The sequence below is a fragment of the Balaenoptera borealis genome, assembly GCF_965194805.1.
Source record: "Balaenoptera borealis genome assembly, chromosome: 11".
NCBI classification, from domain to species: Eukaryota; Metazoa; Chordata; class Mammalia; order Artiodactyla; family Balaenopteridae; genus Balaenoptera; species Balaenoptera borealis.
Window position 1 is genome coordinate 14,148,202 of NC_138868.1, and position 24,899 is coordinate 14,173,100.

Here is a 24,899-nt window from a genome sequence, read left to right on the forward strand (position 1 = left end):
GGTCTTTCTCTAGTTGCGGCGAGCGGCGGCCACTGTTCATCGCGGTGCGCGGGCCTCTCACTATCGCGGCCTCTCCTGTGGAGCACAGGCTCCAGATGCGCAGGCTCAGCAATTGTGGCTCACGGGCCTAGTTGCTTCGCGGCATGTGGGATCCTCCCAGACCAGGGCTCGAACCCGTGTCTCCTGCATTGGCAGGCAGACTCTCAACCACTGCGCCACCAGGGAAGTCCCTCCAATGTCTTCTTGACATTGGATTTGGCAATGATTTCATGGATATGACACCAAAAGCACAGGGAACAAAAGAAAAAATAGATAAATTGGACTTCATCAAAACTAAGAACTTTGGTGTATCAAAGGATACTATCAAGAAAGTGAGTAGACAACCTACAGAATAAGAGAACATATTTGCAAATCACATATCTAATAAGGGATTCATATCCAGATTATGTAAAGATCTCCTACAACTCAACAACAACAACAACAATAAACAACACAATTCAAAAAAGTGCAAAGGGCTTAAATAGACATTTCTCCAAAGAAGATATACAAATGGCCAATAAGCACATGAAAAGATATTCAACATCATTAGTCATTAGGGAGATGCAAATCAAAACCACAATGAGAATCCACGTCACACCAATTTGAATGCTTATTATCAAAACAACAAGAAATATCACGTGTCGGTGAGGATTGGGAGAAATTGTACATTGCTGGTGAGAATGTAAAATGGTGTAGCCACTGTGGAAAACAGTATGGCAATTCCTTAAAAAGTTATACATAGAATTATCATATGATCCAGCAATTTCACTCCTAAGTACATATCCAAGAATCAAAGACAGGGACTCAAACAGATAGTTGTACACCCACGCTTATAGCTGCATTATTCACAACAGCCAAAAGGTGGAAACAACCCACGTGTCCATTGACAGATGAATGGATAAACTAAATACGATATACACACAGTGGCATATTATTCAACTATAGAAAGGAATGAAATTCTGATACACACTACAACATGGATGAACTATGAAAACATCATGCTTAGTGGAATAAGTCAGACACAAAAAGACAAATATTGTATGATTCCACTTATATGTGGTACCTAGAATAGTCAAACGCATAGAGACAGAAAGTAAAACAGTGGTTATTAGGGGCTGGAAGAGGGGGGAATGGGGAGTCGTTTTTTTAGTGGGTAAAATGCTTAAATGTGGGAAGATGAAAAAAGGGAGATAGATACTGGTAATGGTTTTAAAACAATGTGCATATAGTTAATACCACTAAACTATACATTTAAAATGGTAAATTTTATGTTATTTATATTTTACCACCAAAAAAAGATTTCTCAATTTAAAAAGTGGTTAGAATAGCAAATTTTATGTAATGTATATTTTACTGTAAAAAAGAGAATATTAAACAAAAACCTAGATTTAGTTTCAAGATGAGAGGACTTTAAGGTCCCTTCTAATTATAAAAAATTTTGAGACATCATGATAACAAGGAGAAGAGAGAAAGAGCATCTAGTTGAGGAATAAGATCCTGACTCCTTGTTCTGAATTATGAGTGTAACCTTACCTTTCAAGTGGTTATAAATGGACCAAGAAGTTCTAGCAATGATAGCAAACTCAAATGCCTATAGAGACCAGGCAGGAAACGTAAGCAGGTGAAGCAAGGCAGCTGGGGATGGTGGTAAATCTGAGTCTACATGCCCTGTCTAAGGAGAGCAGCTGTACCTCTGTCCTGGCGGTAAATCTGAGTCTACATACCCTGTCTAAAGAGAGCAGCTGTACCTCTGTCCTGGCAAACTGTCTTCTTGTTAGAATGTGGTCATGGTATTGGGAGGACTTTCCATTTTTAAGTGAAATTGAATTGAGATTTTTATGTTAAATGTTGGCATCTAATTAAAAATATGTATTTTTAACACCGCAAACCAAGAAAACATATCTGCAGGCCAAGGCACGTGCAGTCAGCTGACCACTAGTTTGTGACCTCTTTCATAGCATAAAGGCTGGACCGGAATACAAAAGAAGGAAAGGAAGTACTACTAATCAGATCCTCACCAATGTTTAAAGTTTGCGGGACTTCCCCGGTGGTCCAGTGGTTAAGAATCCGCCTTCCAACACAAGGGACGCAGGTTTGATCCCTGGTCAGGGAACTAAGATCCCACATGCCGTGGGGCAACTAAGCCCGCGTGCCACAACTACTGAGCCCGCACCTCAACGAAGGGACCCCGCATTCCTCAACAAAGATCTCACGTGCTGCAACTAAGACCCAACGAAGCCAAATAAATAAATAACTATTTTAAAAAATTAAGTTTGCATACAGATCATGATCTAAATCTTTCTAATCCTCGTTTAGAAGCACCAGTGGGTATTGAATATTGTTTTAATTAGGTGTTATTTAAAATAGTATAGCTTCGAATGGGTCAGTTTTCAGTTGGGCACTTAGAACATGAAGTTTAGTGCCTTGCATATAGTAGGTGGTCAATAAGTGGTAGCTACTATTATTTTAAAAGAAGGCGCCTACACAATATTGAAAAGTTAGTGTAAAACAGATTTTCAAAACCAACCCTACACCCAATAAAAGAAATGATAATATAACCCATTCAAAAATCTATCCTCTGTGTAGTGATTGGGAAATGGTGAGCCTTCATATTAAATAACAAATAATTTACATATGTTGGGTGCTAGGAATAGTTATTGGCAAAACAAGGTTCTTGCCCTCATAAAGGCTACAATTTAATAAGGGAGATGGACATTAAGTAAAGAGTCATCCCAAAAATATTTAGTCAGAAACTGTAATAAATGATGACTGAAAATTACAGCATGCTTTGAAAAGAGTAATGAAAGGATTTAATTCAGATGAGGAAGGGTCATAGGGAAGCCCCCTTTAAGGAGCTGACCTTTAAATTAAGACCTAAAAGGATAGAGGTCAGCAGCCTAAGGGTATTATGTATGGAGGGTGAGGAGGGTTGGGTGGGAGAGGAGGTTGTGACAAAAGCATTCCAGGAATGCTTGTGTGACATGTGTGACACCTCCAAATAACCAAAATAGAAAAAAGGAAAAATTAAATAGACGGGGGACTTCCCTTGTGGCGCAGTGGTTAAGAATCCACCTGCCAATGAAGGGGACATCAGTTTGAGCCCTGGTCCGGGAAGATCCCAAACATGCCGCGGAGCAACTAAGCCCGTGCGCCACAACTACTGAGCCTGCGCTCTAGAGCCCGCGAGCCACAACTACTGAGGCTGAGAGCCGCAACTACTGAAGTCCACGTGCCTAGAGCCCGTGCTCCACAACAAGAGAAGCCACCACAATGAGAAGCCCGCGCACCACAACAAAAGAGTAGCCCCCGCTCACGGCAACTAGAGAAAGCCCGCGTGCAGCAACGAAGACCCAACACAGCCACACACACACACAAAGATTAAACAGAGGGAAAGATTAAAGTTATTGGAGGTAGAGAGGGGACAGATTTGAGGGGACATCAATTGTCAATGTTCTCCCTGGAGAAAAGATTCTGAAGAAAGAAGTAAAAATGAAAAAATAAGAGAAAATTAGGAATAGAGAAGAAATAAGTAAAATGGGAGCTAGGAAACAGGAACTTGAGGTTGAAGAAAGTATTTGTTTCTTTATTTAACCTGACCACATCAGGTTTCTGGGGAAAATGATGACAGGTGAAGCACTGGTGGGAACAAGTGGAGAGAACCAGCTGCTAGGGGAGACCTCAGGAGTGACGAGATCACACCGAAGGATTTTTGTTTGTTTGTTTAAAAAATTACAAAGGAAACAAATGCTCTTTAATATTTCGGACAAGACAGCCACCCCACTCCTGCAGTAAGCACCGTTAATCCTCACAGAATGGCTTTTAGTGGTGAGGATGAGGATTAGTGACAAGCAAAATCAAGCGGAAGTTTGAGGCAATTACATAGAGAAGTCAGACCAGAAGCTTTATTTCAGCCTAAAATGTCTGCATTTTCCTTTGAGATCACTTCACCCACTATAACGTTCGATATTTTAAGTAATGGGTTTTTATTCTATGGCCATAAAGACCCACTGCAATTCCCTGATTCCCGGAATGTGAACTCCTTTTATAAAAGCAGGGATTTTTTTCCCCCAATCTCTGATTATCAGACCACACACTCCATGAGAGCAAGAATTTCTGTCTAACCCACTCACTGCTTTATCACTAACAACGAATACATAACTGTTTATTAAATGAATAAATACACCTAGACTATGAAGACAAAACCACAGCAAATTCAGAGTAAAACATCAAAGGTGAAAGGGAAAAACAAAAAAAGGAAAGGAAAAAAGGAGGGGAGGGATGAAACTGGAAATATTTTAGCTTCTGGCATTCATTTTTGATTCTTTCTCTCCCACACCCTATACCCAATAAATCGGTAAGTCCTGTAAAACCATCTCCTTAAATAACTTTTCATCTCCATGGCCACTACCTGTTTGATTACAATTGTCTCCTACCTGGTCTCTGGCTTCAGTCTTACTACCTACCTTCCATTCTGGTTTCCATGCTTGTGCCAACGTCATATGTGAAAACACCATACAAATTGATAGGGTTCTACTGTCTTTGGGAGAAAGCATAAACTTTAGAGCACACAAAGCCTTTCGTTACCTGGGGTAGCATGTGTTCAGTCAGTCTAACAGAGTTGTTAAGACTGTGGCCTTTGTGAATGAAATAATGCCATTTGCAGCAATATGGATGGACCTAGAGATTATCATATTAAGAGAAGTAAGTCAGGGCTTCCCTGGTGGCGCAGTGGTTGAGAATCTGCCTGCCAATGCAGGGGACACGGGTTTGAGCCCTGGTCTGGGAAGATCCCACATGCCGCGGAGCCACTAGGCCTGTGAGCCACAATTACTGAGCCTGCGCGTCTGGAGCCTGTGCTCCGCAACAAGAGAGGCCGCGATAGTGAGAGGCCCGCACACCGCAATGAAGAGTGGCCCCCACTTGCCACAACTAGAGAAAGCCCTCGCACAGAAACGAAGACCCAACACAGCCATAAATAAATAAATAAATAAATAAATAAATAAATAAATAAATAAATAAATAATTTAAAAAAAAAAGAGAGAAGTAAGTCAGAAAGAGAAAGACAAATGCCACATGATAGCACTTATATGTGGAATCTAAAATCTGACACAAATGAACTTATTTACGAAACAGACTCACAGACACAGAAAACAAACTTATGGTTACCAAAGGGGAAAGGGGGTTGGGGAGGGATAAATTAGAAGTTTGGGATTAGCAGATACACTACTACACATAAAATAAACAACAAGGTCCTACTGTATAGCACAGGGAACTATATTCAATATCCTGTAATAAACGTAACAGAAAAGAATATGTATATATGTATAACTGAATCACTTTGCTGTACACCAGAAACTAACACAACATCGTAAATCAACTATACTTCAGTTAATAAAAAATGTGGCCTTTGTGAAGACAAGTTTGAATATGAGCTATGCTACTTATAAACTATACAGCCTGTGCAACTCACTTAACTTCTCTCTCAGTTTCTTTATATATAAAACAGGATAATAGTCACACCAACTCATGTTTGTTGTGTGAATGAAATGAATGAATACATGTATAGCATTTTGCTCAGTGGCTGGCACAATAAGCATTCAGCATCATTTTCTGTTGCCACATTGTTCTTCTTACCATTTTCCAAAGGAACTGTGATGTTTCATGTCATCATACTTTCAAAAATATTTTTTCTTTTTAGAATGTACTCCTTCTTTGCTTAACAGCTTTCTGCTACTCCAAGATCCATCCTAATTGTCTTTACTTCTTTAGAGCCTTCCCCAACTTCTGCAGGAAGAACTATTTCTTTCCTTGTGCTATCACCGACACATACAGGCTTTACTAATCACTTATACCCTAAGGAAACTACTTCTAGGCTACTCTGTTTCTTCTCCCGGAATGTGAGTTCTCTGAGGGCAAGCATTGTCATTTACTTATCTGTATTTCCAGCATTTCATACACTCTCTGATGGAGAACACATTACACATGAAAAACATAATACTGTCTCGAGTCAGCTCTCTGGCTTCTTTGTCATTCATTGGTCACACACTTATAGGTGTGTGACCTAGACCAGTTATTTAACTTTCAAAATCTCAGTTTTATTTTCTGTGCAAAGGAGATGATAAAAGGATCTACCTAATACACAGGATTAGAAAAATGAGATAATCTACATAGGAAGCACTTAATAAATATTAACTGCTATTATTTTCATTATTTTCATTTCTGATGCTATATTTTATATCTAGAAATTCCATTTAGTTCTTTCTAATATCTTCCCTTTATCTCCTAATCATATTCATATTTTCCTTTACATACTTGAGCACATCTATATGACTTAAAATAACTGTCTAAAGGTCCTTGCTAGCTAATTTCCCCATCTCTGTCTTTTCTGAGTCTGTGTTTCTATTGATTTATTTTTCTCCTGGTTATGGGTCATATCTTCCTGCTTCCTGTAATTTTTAGTTGGATGCCAGACTTTGTGAATTTTATGTTGTTGAGTGCTGGATTTTGTTGAATTCCTTTAAGGAGTATTGAATTTTGTTCTGGTATATGCAGTTACTTGCAGATCAGTTTAATGCTTAAGCTGCTGAGGACTCTATCCAATGTCCAGTGTATTTTGAGGTTTCTCTACTCTAGATGGTAGAAGTGTGAACTAGCCTTGTGAGTACTCCAGGAATTGTCTGGCCTACTGTTTTCTAGTGGTTCTTTTTCCAACCCACACATGTGCAGAGTTTGTAGTCAAAGACTCAAATACCTCCTTGCAGCTCTCCGGAGCTAAGTGAGCAATGCCCTTCTCTCTGGTACTTGGCCTTGCAAATACTAGCCACCTTGGCCTCCCTAAACCCCAGCCTCTGCCTCTTCAACTCAGTTAAACCACCAGCTCTTTGATGATCTCCCTGTACTGTCACTTGGTAACTGCCTCTCAGGGACCATAGTTCCACACTGACTGTTGGTCCAATGTCTGAAACAGTTGTTTCAGATACTTTGTCTGATTTTCTAGTTGCTTATAGCAGGAGGACAATTCCCTTAGTATCATTATTTTATTAAATGAAATATATATATTCATTGGTAAAAGCACAAAGCTCAAAACTAAATTCTCATAAACTGAAAATAAACTGTGGACAAAAGCTCTTTTGAGCCAATATCCCTAAATAGAAGTAAAGATTTACTTCAAAGGAATTTCAATCTTTGCCAACTTGGAAAATTTAGATTAATATTTCTGTATTGAAAAAAATACCAAAGTGAGAAGTTGAATTTTAAAGGCTTATTACATTTGAGTAGATCTTTTTGCTTCCAAGAGTCTGAAGTTGTCTAGATAGCAAGAGACTCACTACAGTTTTCATGAGGTTACTTGAAATTCAGACACAGGGAAATTAGCATCATTCAATACTCAGTCATACAGGAATGACATTGCATCTCTGTACTTGCTAAAAACTGGGATAAAATATTTCTTGCCAGAAGGGATCAAGGTCCTTAGTTTTCTACAGGTGGCTTCACTTTAAGATATGTTACGCTGGAACCCAGCTCATCTTTTGCTACCTCCCAGAAGAGTTTGTTTCCTCTTGATAATGCTACAATATGTACATAATGTTCTAAGGAAGTTATCTGCAGGAGAACAATATAATAGCAGCTCCACTGAGTAGGTGTCTGGTACTTGGCATTCTAATTGAAAAAATGGGACTTAATAAATATTTTCCTTTGGAATCTTGCCTCTGAGTGTTTTTGCTCATTCTGGATTAAAATTGGAGACTGACACATTCTGGGACTGAAAGATTTTCTGAAGTTTCCTGGAGGAAACTGAGAATATATTAAAACTATTTAACCAAAGATCTTAGGATCACCTAGACGCAAATGTTGCATTTGGTGTTTAAGAAATCAAGGGCTTCCCTGGTGGCGCAGTGGTTGAGAATCTGCCTGCCAATGCAGGGGACACAGGTTCGAGCCCTGGTCTGGGAAGATCCCACATGCCACGGAGCAACTAGGCCCATGAGCCACAACTACTGAGCCTGCGCGTCTGTAGCCTGTGCTCCGCAACAAGAGAGGCCGTGATAGTGAGAGGTCCGCGCAACGTGATGAAGAGCGGCCCCCGCTTGCTGCAACTGGAGAAAGCCCTCGCACAGAAACGAAGACCCAACACAGCCAAAAATAAATAAATAAATAAAATTAAAAAAAAAAAGAAATCAGAGACTGTCTGATTAAGAAGCATGACAATAAATATCCAGCATAAAATCTAGGTCCTACTGGTGGCACAGGAGAAATAGGGAGAACTTGGAGCTGCTTCCTCTCAGCAGCTGGATGAATCACTGGCAGCTGCTATAAGAAAGATAAAGAAAACCACATCTGCTTAGAGTCCACCACTATACGGATCCCTTGTGATAATAAATAAATTACTGAAGAGGCCCCACTTGTAAGTCATGAAAAGAATTAAGGATATCTGAAGATTATTTTCCATAGTTATCTCCATGTGCTATTTCACAGAAACCAGCTCTATCTATATGCACCATTCTTTGATATAATGAGTAATATATATTTGCTGACTGGTTAAGGGACAGAGAAAGGATTAGGAAAGACAGGTTCTGATGAAATAGTACAAAATTCATCTATACACTCACAGCTCCCAGTTTTGTTTATGTGGAGACCAACAAGATAGTTTTTCTGAGCTAGTTCACTTAAAATTGAGTTCACATTGATTTTCGACTATTAGTCATATATTTTGTAAAGAAGATGATGCTATTATCAATACACTTGCACAATAGTGTAATTGAGATGGATGATCTCTAGAGTTACTTGTCAATAGTAGAAATAGCATATTAGTAAATCTGGGTTCTATTTCCAACTTTGCTGCTGTGCAATCCTTCTGCAAGTTACACAATTTTGTTATTTATAAAATGGGCACAATAATATCTACCATACCTATTTCTTGGGATAGTGAAATGATCTAATCAGAAACTAGGTAGAAGGAGTTTTAGCAAAAAAGTTTCAGTAGCTATATATAAAGTCGCAGTAGCATCAGTTAGAGCAGCGTAGGGGATCCTGCAAATTCAATGAAAGCAGGGAGCATACCTATTTTCTTACTATAACCCCAGCACCAGGCACATGGTAAGTCTACCAGATGTATTTGTTGAATGAATGAGGAAATAGTTTAGGCCTTCCTCTACTTTAAGTTAGGTTTACTATAGAAACTGTCAAAGATATTCGATACTTATTTGGAAAAACATAATATGAAGATGGGAATAAGAACAGGCCTTTGAAAACAGACGTGAACACAGGTTTTGATGTAGAGAGTCTATATCTGAAAATTTTGGAGCAATTTAATCTATTTTAATATTCTGAATGTAAGAATTTAGTGCCATTTTTTAAAAAGAAGCTCTCAATAAGGGTCTTTCACCCTTCACATCACCAAAATAAAGTCTCAGTAAACACATTTTTGATCAGTGTTTTTCTTAATATTTTCCTTGGGTTATAATCATAAGATGCTGAACCAACAATATGCAAATTGATCCTAAGTTTCATTTGTTATAAAATGGGAATTACAGTAGCTACCACAGAGAGACGTTGTGAAGATTAAATGAATTACTGCACATAGATCTCAGAGTTACACTTGGATCTTAATAAATGCTTCAGTGACGGTGATGGTGATGGTGATAATAATATTGATGGCAGTATCTCTGACACAAGACAGATAGCTCCTTAAAAGGTGTTCCTAGAGCCTTGAAGAGTATGCACTAAAACAGTATTTATACTGAGCAAAAGAAAGAAGTTTGGAGGGAATAAAGGAAGGCAAGAAAAGAGTTTGGGAAGACTTACCGCCATTTTTGCCTACAGTTCGGAAGCATCTCCAGAAGGCCCGTAAGAATGATGCCCTATTGTGAGGGGTGGCTTGGATGAAGCTGAATTCCCGAAAAAGAATGTGAGTTCCCTGACATACACTGTTAAAACTGCAAAGAGAAAAATCAAGAAATCATCATTAGATGGATAGTTACAGAAGGCTGGAATTAGAATGAAAAGTCAAGAATATATAGAACAACTGCCCAAAAGGAGAAAAAAAGATTTTTTTTCAAAAAAAAAACTTTTTTAGTTCAAAAAAACTCTGAACTATAGATTAGACCAAGCCCTTCTATGAGGAATTCTCTTCACATAACTATATCTCTTTGAAAACTCTTGGAGTCCAATTCCTCTGAGTGCTTCCCACCTCATACACACACACATGCACAGACACACACACAGACACACACACACACACACACACTGAGAAAGTTTTAATCAGTCATTAGAGCATCTCAAATAGAGGGAAATCTTTGTCTTTAGCTGGATGACACTGGCACTCGTATCTTTTGGGAGAATACTTCTCCCTCTACCCCACTTGAAATTTATGTTTCCTTAAAGACATTCTTTTTGTATTCTCTCTGACCTATATCAGCTGTCTTAAGAACAACATGGCTTATGGGAACATAACTGGATTGTCTGTTCCAGTTTGGGGGTGGTGTTGTATACCTCTCTGACAATAACGTTAGAGGAAAATCCATGTGCCAAAGGATATAAAAGGTTCCAGACAGACACTAAAGGCAAATAAGAAAAACAAGGGTAGAAAGCGGCCCCTGAATGAGAGTATGAAGTAAAGCCCTAGGGCCCAAGTGAGTCATTGTTTAAGCTGGGCTGGGGAAGGGGAAAAAATATACTCCATTGCCTTTGGGTTCTTCTGCCAAAGAAATAAAGGCTGTAGAGCCTGGTGTAATCTAAAAATGGAAAATCCACCAAAGAATAGGCAATTATCCAGTAATCATCACTACCAAAGGCAGACTTCTGGTTCCAGAAAACTCCTAAAGTCCCTGACAAGTAAATCATGAGTGGAAAATATGTTAATCTTTGTAGAGAAGCAGACATTAAACTGAAGATGGCAAGCAACAGAGGGATAGTGGTAATTCCAAGTGTCACTTTTCATTTGTTTAGCATTTAAAGGGGGAAAAAATTCTAAATCTCTGAATTGAACAGGAAAAAATTTCAGGAGCCATATAATCCATTTTCCTTTTCCCTGACCAAGTTCAGAGGGAAGTGTTTAACCTGTCTTTAACATAGAGTATATTATCACTTAGGATAAAATTAGCCTCCTTCTGTCAATATTAACAACACTGTATGAAAAAGCAAATTACATACCCTTCTTCCCCCATGGAAAGCTAGCATAGAAATCTAAGGTACTATGAGGAAGTATGAGGCAAAGAATTAGGAGAGATTTTTAAAAAGCAACGAAAGTGTTAACCTAATTACGCAGTTTGCAGTGCTGTTGTCTTGAGTAAAGGAAAATGAGAAATAAAGCAAATGAGCTGTTACAGGTAAATGGAGTAGGCCACATTTCTAGCAAATGAAGTCTAGCAAATGATAACATTCTAGCCTAAATTTATGAAGCTACCCAGTAAAGAATTAGTCCCAAAGTGTGCTACACAACCCCCAGGGGAAAAATGCTGGTGTCTAGGTCATGGTCTAGGCTGTAAAGGAACTAATACTAGTGAAATTATATCCTTAGTGTAGCTTTTAAAAAATATCTTTTTTTAAGCTAGGGAGTAATTTATGCATTGAAGAATCTAGCTGAGCCTCATTATATACATGAATAGAACATACATAAGAATTTATAAAATAGGAATTTTATACAACAAACTGATAGGGCAAAGTCTTACAATACTGAATATAAAAAGACATAAATTGTATTTACACTACTGCCTTTAGATAATTCATACCAATAAAACTCACATTTAATTAAAAATAAAAATAATTAGAAATGTTTGATTAGTATGGAGCTAATCAGATGATCAGTTGATCATGTAGCTGATCAGTATGGAGATCAGAATCATTACCTAAAGAGTTAATAGACAATCTTAGTATAACCAGTGAAATTCTTTTAGATAAGATGGCTGTAAAGAAAAAGCAGAAAACACGATTGCTCAAAGCTTTAGTGTTTCTCTTCAACCTGAAATATCTTTTTCCTACCTCCATCTCTTAAAATTCTATCCATCTCAAATACCATGTTTTGCATGAAATCTTCTCCTGATTCCACCCACCACAGCCAATTCCCATCATATCTCACTTATAACTCTCTAATGGTACTCACAATTTGCTGCCTTGTTTTAAAGTTACTGGGCATATTTCCTCTATTAGACTCTATACAGTAATCAATTAGGCTGCACTCATCTTTGTCTCCATTGCATTACCTAACACATAGTAGATACTGCTCATAAATGTCTGTGGTAGTTGATTTAGAAAGAAAAGAAAAAAACAGATGAATAACACCAGGCAGAAAGTACCAGGATTTTTGTTTGTAACTAGCCATACTAGTGATACTGAAAGTCAAATTTCTACCATCTTTTTAAAAGTCCAGGACTTTGGTCTGATATTAGTATTGTAATACTGCAATACCAGCTTTTTTTTTTTTAGTAGTATTTGCCTGGCATATCTTTTTCTATGCTTTTAATTTCAATCTTTTTGGATAATTTTTAAAAGATACTTCTCTTGTGAGTGCTATACAGCTGGATTTGGTTTTTTACCCAATCTTACATTCTCTGTATTTTAGTAAGTTTTTAATATATTTGATTAATTTCTGCCATCTTATTTTGTCTTTTTTTTTAAAATAAATTTATTCATTTATTTATTTTTGGCTGCATTGGGTCTTCGTTGCTGCATGCGGACTTTCTCTAGTTGCGGCGAGCAGGGGCTACTCTTTGTTGTGGTGCATGGGCTTCTCATCGCAGTGGCTTCTCTTGTTGCGGAGCATGGGCTCTAGGTGCACAGGCTTCAGTAGTTGTGGCTCGCAGGCTCAGTAGTTATGGCTCGGGGGCTCTAGAGCGCAGGCTCAGTAGCTGTGGCACATGGGCTTAGTTGCTCCACGGCATGTGGGATCTTTCCAGACTGGGGCTCGAACCCGCATCCCCTGCATTGGCAGGCAGATTCTTAACCACTGCCCCACCAGGGAAGCCCTTATTCTGTCTTTTTTAAAAAAATATTTATTTATTTGGCTGTTCTGGGTCTTAGCTGCAGCACACGGGATCTTCGTTGCCACATGTGGGATCTTTGTTGCGGCATGCAGGATCTTTAGTTGTGGCATGCAGGATCTAGTTCCCCGGGATCGCACTGGACCACCAGGGAAGTCCCTTATTTTGTCTTTTCTGTGAACTGTTATTCTTTGACTTTTTTTCTCTTTTCCTACTTTTTAGTGTGTTAGTAAAGTTTTTAAAAAATATCACCCCCCCATTAGTTTGGAAGCTATGACAGAATCTGTAATCTTTTAGTATTTCTCTTAAATTTAACATACATATTTAGCTATACATTTTTTAAATGTCAAATTAATCATCTTTATCACTCTCCAAAACAAGGAACAAAGTACACTTAAATAACTTATTAGCACTCTTCTCATCTTCTGATACTATTTTCTAGAATTTGAATTCTACCTTTTTTTTAATTGAAAAACTTTTTTTATTGTGGTAAGATATATATAATATTTATCATTTTAACCATTCATAATATTTATCATTTTAACCACTGTAAATGTCCAATTCAGTGGCATTAAACATATTCACAATCCTATGTAACCATCATCACTATCTATATACAAAACTTTGTCATCATCCCCAACAAAAACTCTGTATCCATTTAAAAAATGACTCCCCCTTCTAGCCTCCTCCCAGACTCTGGTAACCTCTGTTCTACTTTCTGTCTCAGTGAATTTGCCTATTCTAGGTACCTCATTTAAATGGAATCATACAATGTTTGTCCTTCTATTTCTGGATAATTCACTAAGCATAATGTCTTCAAGGTCCATCCATGTTGTGGAATACGTCAAATTTCACTCCATTTTAAGACTGAATAGCATTCCATTGCATGTATATACCACATTTTGTTTATCCATTCATTTGTCAATGGACACTTGGGTTGTTTCTACCTTTTGACTGCTGTGAAAAATGCTATGAACTTGGGGGTACAAATATCTGTTCATGTCCCTCTTTTCAATTCCTTTTTGATACATGCCAAGCAGTAGAATTGCTGCATCAAAGAGTAGTTCTAGGGCTTCCCTGGTGGTGCAGTGGTTAAGAATCTGCCTACCAATGCAGGGGACACGGGTTCGAGCCCTGGTCTGGGAAGATCCCACATGCCACGGAGCAACTAGGCCCGTGAGCCACAACTACTGAGCCTGCGCGTCTGGAGCCTGTGCTCCGCAACGGGAGAGGCCGCGACAGTGAGAGGCCCGCACACCGCGATGAGGAGTGGCCCCCGCTCTCCACAGCTGGAGAAAGCCCTCGCACAGAAACGAAGACCCAACACAGCCAAAAATAAATATAAATAAATAAATAAAATTAAAAAAAAAAAAAAGAGTAGTTCTAAGTTTAATGTTTTGAGAAACCACCAAACTGTTTTCCATGGTGTCTGTACCATTTTATATTCTCACCAGCAGTGCAGAAGGGTTCCAATTTCTTCATGTTCTTGTCAACATCTGTGATTCCACCACCTCTTTTTTATTTTTGGTTGTGCTGTGCAGCATGCGGGATCTTAGTTCCCTGACCAGGGACTGAACCCATGTCCCCTGCTATGGAAGCATGGAGTCTTTTTTTAAAAAATAAATTTATTTATTTATTTATTTTTGGCTGTGTTGGGTCTTTGTTGCTGCGCGTGGGCTTTCTCTAGTTGTGGCGAGCGGGGGCTACTCTTCATTGTGGTGCGTGGGCTTCTCATTGCAGTGGCTTCTCTTGTTGAGGAGCACGGGCTCTAGGTGCGCGGGCTTCAGTAGTTGTGGCTCGCGGGCACTGGAGCACAGGCTCAGTAGTTGTGGTGCATTGGCTTAGTCGCTCCACAGCATGTGGGATCTTCCCGGACCAGGACTCGAACCCATGTCCCCTGCATTAGCAGGCAGATTCTTAACCACTGCTCCACCAAGGAAGCCCCAGAAGCATGGAGCTTTAACCACTGGACCTCCAAGGAAGTCCCAACCACCATCTACTTTTTTAATAGCTCTCTTAGCAGGTGTGAAGAGGTATCTCATTGTGGTATTGATTTGCATTTCCCTAATGACTAATGATGTTGAATATCTTTTCATGGGCTCATTAGCCATTTGGATATCTTCTTTGGAAAAATGCCTAGTTAAGCCCTTTGTCCTTTTTTGAATTGTGTTGTTCATTTTTTGTTGCTGCTGAGTTGTAAGAGATCTTTACATAATCTGGATATGAATCCCTTATTAGATATGTGATTTGCAAATATGTACTCTCATTCTGTAGGTTGTCTTCTCACTTTCTTGATAGTATCCTTTGATGTACAAAAGTTCTTAATTTTGATGAAGTCCAATTTATCTATTTTTTCTTTTGTTCCCTGTGCTTTTGGTGTCATATCCATGAAATCATTGCCAAATCCAATGTCAAGAAGACACTGGATTGTTTTCTTCTAAGAGTTTTATAGTTTTAGCTCTAAGTTTAGGTCCTTGATGCATTTTGAGTTAATTTTTATATAAGATGTGAGGTAAGTGTTCTTTCCTTTGCAGATAGGTATCCAGTTTTCCCAGCACCACTTGTTGAAAGGCTTTTTGAGCAGTCCTTTCCCCAGTGAATGGTACCCTTGGCCCCCTTCTTAAAATCAATTGATCTTACATATGAGGGTTTACTTCTGGGTTCTCTCTTCTATTCCAGTGGTTTATATGTCTGTCCTTAAGCCAGTTCCACACTGTTCCAATTACTGTGGCTTTGTATTGAGTTTCAAAGTTGGGAAGTTTGAGCCCTCCAACTTTATTGTTCTTTTTCAAGATTGTTCTGGCTATTTGAGGCCCTTGCAATTCCACATGAATCTGAGGATTGGTTGTTCTATTTCTGTGAAAAAAAGCTGTTGTAATTCTGGTAGGGATTGTGTTGTATTTGTAGACTGCTTTGGGAAGTACTGACATCTTAACAATGTTAAGTCCTCCTTTCCAAGAACATGGGATGTCTTTCCAGTTAGTTAGGTCTTTTTTAATTTCATTCAGCAGTGTTTTACAGTTTTCACTGTGCAAGTCTTTCATCTCTTTGGTTAGATTTATTTCTAAGTACTTAATTCTTTTAGATGCTGTTGTAAGTAGAATTACTTTCTTAATGTCTTTTTTGGATTGTTGATTGCTGGAATAAAAACACAACTGATCCTGCCTCTGTGTATCCTGCATCTTTACTGAATTCATTTATTAGCTCTAGTAGCTTTTTTGTGGATTCTTTGGGATTTTCTGTACATAGGATCATGTCATCTGCAAACAGATAATTTTACCTCTTCCCTTCCAATTTGGATGTCTTTTATTTCTTTTGACTCTACTTTTTTTTTTAATGTAAAAAATAGTTATTAATTTTTAGTCAATAGTTAATTAAGTTTACCAACATTTCATACCAATTTTTATCCTCATTACTATTTTTTGCTCCTTCTCTCTTGGTTCAATTATTTTCTTGCTGAAGTTCATCCTCTAAGAAATGTCCATTTTAATTTTTTGGATTTGACACCAAAAGCAAAGGCAACAAAAGAAAAAATAAACAAGTGGGACTACATCAAATTAAAGTTTCTGCACGGTAAAGGAAACCAGCAACAAAATGAAAAGGCAGCCTACTGAATGGGAGAAAATATTTCAAATCATATTCTGGTAAGGGGTTAATATCAAACTATATAAAAAACTCATACAACTCAATAGTAAACAAAAAAACAAAAAACCAATCTGATTAAAAAATAGGCAGAAGATTGGAATAGACATTTTCCCAAAGAAGTCAAACAGATGGCTAACAGGTACATGAAAAGGTGCTCAACAGCACTAATCATCAGGAAAATGCAAATCAAAACCACAATGAGACATCACCTCACACCTGTTAGAATGGATATTTTTAAAAAGGCAAGAAATCACGAGTGTTGGCAAGGATGTGGAGAAAAGAAAACACTTGTGCACTGTTGATGGAAATGTAAATTGGTGCAGCCACTATGGAAAGCAGTATGGAGGTTCCTCAAAAAATTAAAAATAGAACTACCATATGATCCAGCAATTCCACTTCTGAGTATTTATCTAAAGAACTGCTCAAAAAGATATCTGCACCCCCATGTTCATTGCAGGATTATTTATAGAAACCAAGATATAGATGTAAGCTAAGTGTCCACTGATGGATGAAGTGATGATAGAGAAAATGTGATATATATACACAATGGAATATTATTTGGCCATAAAAAAGAAGGAAATTTTTCCATTTGTGACAACAAGAATGGACAATGGGGGCATTCTGCTAAGTGAAATAAGACAGAGAAAGACAAATACTGTATGATCTCACATATATGAAGAATCTGAAAAACAAAACAAAACAACAAAAAAACAAGCTCATAGATACAGAGAACAGACTGATGGTTGCCAGAGGCAACCGTTTTGGGGGATGGGCAAAATGGGTGAGGGGGGTCAAAAGGTACAAACTTCCAGTTATAAGTAAGTCATGGGGATGTGATGTACACCATGTGACTATAGTTAATAATACTGGCACATTTAAAAGCTGCTAAGAGAGTAAATCTAAAAAGTTCTCATCACAAGAAAAAAATTCTGTAACTATGTGTGGTGATGAATAATAACTAGGCTTACTGTGGTGATCATTTCACAATATATACAAATACCAAATCATTATGTTGTACACCTGAAACTAATATAACATTGTATGTCAATTATACCTCAAGATAAAAAAAAAAGAGAGAAAAAAATTGAAAGAAAAAAAAGGTCCATTTCACAACATATATGTATGCCAAGTCATTATGCTGTACACCTTAAATTTATATAGTGTTGTATGTCAATTATATCTCAGTAAAACTGGGGGAAAAAGTTGGAAATTATTCAAGAAAAAAAGTAAAGAAAGAATGGTCCACAATCACTTATCTGAAATCCTTGGGACCTCTCTGTTTTGGAACTGACAAATTTTTGGATTTTATAAAGGCAACATGTTGGACAAACTAGCTGTGATATAACACATCCACTGGGGCCGGGGAAGCAGCCCACAGTCAAGCATATTAAAATTTCCACAGTGAAACATATAGTCACACTAGGTAGGATAAATAAAGACCAAAGACAGCCTCATAAACTAGTTCAGGTCAAGTGTGCCCACAAATGAGTTTGCTGAAAACTTACCAAAAAAACCTTGTTTTTTAAGCTTTTTTGATTTCTGAATTGTGAATTTCTGAATTCTCATAGACCTGTCATTTACACAAAAGTCTGTGGGCGGTAAATACTCCTGCTTTTCATCTTCCTGAAAATATCTTTATTTTACCCTCTGGAGTTATGATTTAACCAGGTGGAGAATTCTGGATTGCCATTTATCTTCCCTCAGCACTTTAAAGACACTACTTCATTGTCATCTGGCACCTATCATTGTTGTCAAGACGCCAGCAGTCAAACTCCTGACATTCTTGATGGAGTTAATCATTCTTATCATTCATATAAGCTATTTTCTTTATCGTTAATGTTCTGCAGATTCTACAATGTGTCTACCATGTAGGTTTATTTTTGTTTATCTTGCTCAGGACTTTCACCTGACGTATGTATTTTGTCAAATCTGTAAAGTTCTCAGCCAGTATCTTTTAAGATATTGCTTCTTTGCCATTTTCTCTATCCTTTTCTTCTAAATCTCCTGTTAGATATACATTGTTGCCTCTCAGTGTCTCTCACTGGTCCTTTTATAGCTTTTATCTCTTGATCTTTGTGTTACACTTAGTATTATCTTCTAAATTATGAATTCTCTATTCTATTATGTCTGGTCTAGAGTTCATTCTCTCTCAGTTTTTAAAAAATTCAATTAACTGTTTTACTTCTAGAACTTTCAATTCGTCTTTTAAGGCTTATACATGGCTTTGTTTCAGTTTGCCTGTTCTTGTTTCCCAATTTTTGTTCTCTCTTTATTTATTTATTTTTTTATTGAAGTATAATTGATTTACAATGTTGTGTTAGTTTCTCATATACAGCAAAGTGATTCAGATATATATATGTATGTATTCTTTTCTATTATAGGTTATTACAAGATATTGAATACAGTTCCCTGAATTATACAGTACAACCCTTGTTGTTTATCTATATTTTGTTCTCTTTTTATATTACTACTATTCCTTCTTTTTTCTCCCTGAGGATCCTAAACTTCATTTCAAAATCAATTTAAAATAATTAATTAACTTTATTTTCTCTGGAGTAAATTTATATTTCAATTGCTGGGTTTATTGGCTCTTTTTCTTAGCATCAGTTTTCCTTATATGTTTTGGAATTGCAGTGTGCAAACTCATCTTAAGTGGCAGGCTTTATTCTCTCTACTTGTTTATTCTCTCACTGTCTCCTGGAGACAGATCCTAGTTCAGAACTAGGTCTTATATTGGATGACTTAAGACTCCATTCCTGATGATACTGGGGATATCACAGAGACCACAGAGACTATCACTGAATCCCTGAGTAGCTTAGACCTGAGTAGCAAGACTAAGTCCTGACTACAAGGGTGTCTGCTTCCTCTTGTACTCCCAGGTTTTATATAAGCCATTTCCCAGATAGCAATAATAAGTTTTTTTTGAATCCCCTTTAAAGGGGTGGAGGAAGAAAAGTCTGGCTTTAGTCTCTTGCCCTGTGTGTGACACTTTTAGTCTTTACTATACCATGAGAAATGAGTACTTAGTTACCTATGCTTGCTTCTGAACCCAGAGCACAGGAGGCCTAAGGTTTTAGTTCCATTAACACTGTGGTTTTGTTTAGTTCCTGGTCTATAGGTGAATTTATATTGATTTTACACATGGCTATATCCTTTAAATTTTCTCTCAGAAAATTTTATCATTACCGTGTGTTTGGAATGGATAGGAGGACCAAATCACAAACACTGCAAGCCACTATGACCAGAAATCCAAAACAAACTTTCTACCTGCATAAAAATGTACCTTCTTATTAATTTTTCATTGTATTTAACTAAACTGTAATGTTCTTTAATAGTCATGAATCTTGAGAACAAATTAGTGGTTACCAGAGGGGAGAGGGGTAGACGGAGGGGCAAAATAAGTGGAGGGGATTCAGAGGTACAAACAACTAGGTATAAAATAAATAAGTTATAAGGATGTAACATACAACACAGGGAATATAGTCAATATTTTATAATAACTTTGTATGAAGTGTAATCTATAAAATATCGAATTACTATGCTGTACATCTGAAACTAATATAATATTGTAAATCAACTATACTTCAATAAATAAATAAAACTGGATCACAAATTTTGAAAAAAAAAAGTTATCAATCTTACTTGTAAAATCAAACAAAAAAGTTCCTAAAAATATCTTAAAGGCCATACAAAAGTATATCAAATGCCTGCCTCAAACAGAGTTCTCCAAAAACCAGTATTTAAACGTCAATGAGCAAATTCTTTCATTTTCCTTAAGTTGTTGGTTTTATTCCCTTGAGATGTCAATTTTTTTTTAAGTTTGAAATAATTTCAAATTTACAGAAAAGTTACAAGAATAGCACAAAGGATTCCTGCATATCCCTTACCTAGATTACCTGAATGTGAATATTTTACATTTGCTCTCAGTACAACATTCTTTCTCATTCTCTCTCTACTCTCTGTCACACCCATACATATATGTATAAATATAGATATTTATATATATTATATTTCAGAACTGTTTAAGAGTAAGTTGTAGACATGATGCTCCTTCACCCCTAAACACAGTATGTATTTGCTAAAAAATAAGTAATTCTCTTATGTAACAATAGTACAATGAACAATATCAGAAATTAAAATCGATATAATACTTTAATCTACAGACCTTATTAAGATTTCACCAATTGTTCCAATAATGTCTCCTTTATAGGAAAAGAAAATTCAAGATGATACATTGCATTCAGTTGTCATGACTTTTTAGTCTCCTTTAATCTGAAACAGTTCCTGGGTCTTTCTTTGTATTTCATGATATTGACATTTTTAAAGAGTACAGATTGTACTCCAGTTTGGGTTTGTCTGATGTTTCCTCATGATTAGATTCAGGTTATACTCTTTTGGCAGGATTATCACAGAAGTGATGCTGAGGTTTCCCAGTGCATCATATCAAGAGGCACTTGCTGTGGATTAGTCTAATTACTGGTGATATCAACTTTGGTCATTTAGGTAAAGCTGTGTCTGCTAGGTTCACCCACTGTAGAGCTATCCTTTGTAATTAGTAAGTATCTTGTGGAGAGATACTTTGAGGCTGTGGAAATATACTGTTACTCTTCAAACTTTCATTTGCTACTTTCAGCATCTACTGATAATTCTTGCCAGAAACAATAAAAATTATGATGGTTTTGCCAAATGCTTATTTTTCCCCTAATTACATCATTTCATCTACCTTTATAAGTAGATTTTCTACAATAAAGAGAAGATACATGTAAATATTTTTATTTCTTGTTCTTTCTTATACTATAGGTAGCATAATACAGATACTCTTTTGTCCAATTCATAGGGATCTGATGATTTCTTTTTAAGCTGTCATGAATAAAAAGTTCAAGAACTCTCTGTTTGGATCCTCTGGCCACAAGAGAACCAGAGATATCAAAATTAAAATGTCTCTGTGAATTATATAATTTTTATCTTAAAAGGTATAAATAAATTTATTAAAATGAAATTGAGAACAAATGTCTCAAATTGATTTTAACAAGAAAATAAATTACTTAAATTTCATAGTTTTTGCATTTTATTTGCTTAATAGTTAATTAACTCTAGAGTAACAGATCAAGAAAATACAGCAGAAGCTGTGTTTAAAATTAATGACTTTATAACCAGACATTTGTAAACTTGTTAAGTAGTGTGAGTTCTTGATAAAATGTCATTTTCTCACTTAATAACAAAGGCTGTTTATACAGAAAAAAGTCAACAGACTTCTATTAAGTGGTATCTGTTTTCTCCTAAAAAACTAAAGAAGTTCTAAGAATTCGTTTATGGTATCAATTCCACATAAACACCTTAATTTTGGATATTAAAAAGCAAAAAGTCAGAATTGATTTAAATTACTTTGGTGAAGTGGCCAGTAACTCAAGGACTACCAAGGAAAGAATTAAATATAAATGTCATCATAGTAGATTTACATACATAGCCATTCACATTCTAGATAAAGAAATAACAAAGAGGGCTTCCCTGGTGGCGCAGTGGTTGAGAATCTGCCTGCCAATGCAGGGGACACAGGTTCGAGCCCTGGTCTGGGAAGATTCCACATGCCACGGAGCAACTAGGCCCATGAGCCACAATTACTGAGCCTGTGCGTCTGGAGCCTGTGCTCCGCAACAAGAGAGGCCGTGATAGTGAGAGGCCCGCACACCGCAATGAAGAGTGGCCCCCACTTGCCACAACTAGAGAAAGTCCTCGCACAGAAACGAAGACCCAACACAGCCAAAAATAAATAAATAAATAAATAAACAAAGTAAACAATGCGTTTTAAAAAAAAAAAGAAAGAAATAACAAAGAGCAAAAGGACCTAATTAAAATATTCCAGTTCATTTTCAATGTGCCAAGAGGCAAAAGTTCAAAGTTCCTATACTACTTCATATCTTCCAGATACTCCTTGCTCTTACTCAAAATGAAAACAGCCAATGAGCACTGACCTACACAGTTAAATTGGATTGCAGCAGTTTGGTCTTCTTAGGCCAGTCTCTTATCTCCTTTATTCTTTCTAAAATCAGGCAAGCTCATTAGAATATACTATCTTCTGTTAGAATTGAGACTGTTTTTTGCTGTTTTGAGATGAGCTTTATTTGCAAGAAATCCTAAACAGATCTACCAAAAAAGTAAAATATGAGAACAGATCACACCCAATTATGCAGCACAAACTGGCCACACCAAGGTGATAAATACACAGGGTAGAGATCAACCTCTGAAAAATAAATAAGATCAAAGATCCAAAACATTTTAGAAAGAATCATGATTTAAAGTAACACTTTATTGCTTCTGGAAGCAGAAGGAAAAAAGATATTCCATATAGAGGGAACAGAAAAGAAAACTTTTATGGCATATTTCCCATTAATGGATTGGAAAAATTAGCAGACTGGCGTTTTGTGCTGCAAAAAGTCACCAAACCCTAAAGATATATTCCTGGGGCGTGACTTGGTCCCCAGAACTAACTAAGCCTGGGTTTGTTCTTTCCTTCCTTGTGAAGTTCAGATGAAGCCTAAGCTCTTAAATGTTTTCTTTCCATTGCCTATCTGCTATAGAATTTTGCAATGTTAACTTGATGAGAGAAATCAGTGAAGCATGTCAGCTTGGTCTATGTTGCAGAACCCCAAAGTATTATAGTTTCGGCAACACACTTGAATAGAAGTTACCTCACACCAATTTCTTTATTATAGTGCTACAAAGAAATTTCTGCAGAAAAGTTTAATGCAGAATTTCTAAAACCATCTAACTCTCTACTGGGCTGTTATAATCTATTGTTCAAACATACAATACACCTATAACAGGAAAAAAATAAATGAACATCATGACCCTGTATCCAAGGAGAAATTTGACCAAGTGTGTGTGTTTTTTTTAATTAATTAATTAATTGATTGATTGATTGATTTTTGGCTGCTTTTGGTTCTTTGCTGCTGTGCGTGGCTTTCTCTAGTTGCGGTGAGCAGGGGCTACTCTTCGTTGTGGTGCGCAGGCTTCTCATTGCGGTGGCTTCTCTTGTTGTGGAGCACGGGTTCCAGGTGTGCGGGCTCAGTAGTTGTGGCTCGCAGGCTCTAGAGCGCAGGCTCAGTAGTTGTGGTGCACAGGCTTAGTTGCTCCGCAGCATGTGGGATCTTCCCAGACCGGGGCTCGAACCCATGTCCCCTGCATTGGCAGGCGGATTCTTAACCACTGTGCCACCAGGGAAGCCCACCAAGTGTGGTTTTAACTTATGGTACATTTGGAATATAGTTCTGCTCATAGATATGCATCAGGTGAATCGACTGCAGGTTATCTTCTCTGTTGGCCAGGAAGATATAAGTGTAAGCAGTATAGAAAATAGAAAGCTGCCATGCTGCAGGTGGACGCTCACAATCCTCTTCATCTTCTCATTCTCAGTACTGGCTAAATCAGAACTAGAATATCTGAGATCACTGGCTTCTAAAAAAAAATCTCCAATTTAGGAAGAAATCCAACAGGGACTAATCAATCTTCAGTCACTGTCTAGGGATAGGTGAACCAATTTGTGAGAACTGAGCTGCCCTTGTGGTGGATGAGATAGGTAATTTCTGCAACAGTAAAACAACTAAATCAGAAGCTTATCAGTTCACTCTAATGCCTTAGCATTGGCATTTCATACCAAGGTTTTTTTCTGCCTGACTGAGTAATCCTCAGTAGCAGAGCTAGTTTTCAGACCATGACATCAGTGAGATCATATTCTACTGCATTATGAAGTGAAAAACTCATGAGACAGCCTCAGGCCCTGAGAGCTATGAAAAGCTTCTGCAATGGGAAGCATAAGCAGCGCCGAGTTTTCTTTCCTTGGTTACTTCACCAAGTACTCTTCTGTCACCAAACCCCAGAAAGAATCTTCTTAAAGCAGCGGAAGAGAGCACTTGTCCCATCCTGGGCTGATGCCAAGGGGAAAGGAGAGTGTTTCCAGATAGGGTGATCACCAAGCAAATTATCCCCAGAAGACTAAGCAAAGGACTTCATTCTCATATCCTGCTTCTCTGAAAGTAAACTGCTCTCCTCTGGATCTTTATTCATAATTCAGTTAGGCCCCCTGCCAGAGTTAAAAAATGTTTCAGGGGCTTCCCTGGTGGCGCAGTGGTTGAGAATCTGCCTGCCAATGCAGGGGACACGGGTTCGAGCCCTGGTCTGGGAAGATCCCACATGCCGCGGAGCAACTGGGCCCGTGAGCCACAATTACTGAGCCTGCGC

At 37.5% G+C, this 24,899-nt stretch overlaps 1 protein-coding gene across 3 annotated transcripts in view; it reads right to left on the reverse strand.

The window, feature by feature from the left end:
* Window positions 1–24,899, reverse strand: part of CSTPP1 (centriolar satellite-associated tubulin polyglutamylase complex regulator 1) — a 204,619-nt gene that overhangs the window by 108,298 nt on the left and 71,422 nt on the right. For all 3 annotated transcript variants that reach the window (XM_082340269.1, XM_082340270.1, XM_082340268.1), the window contains exon 3: window positions 9,844–9,974. In XM_082340269.1, coding sequence (XP_082196395.1) covers window positions 9,844–9,974 — 131 coding nt within the window. The remainder of the gene's footprint in view (window positions 1–9,843; window positions 9,975–24,899) is intronic.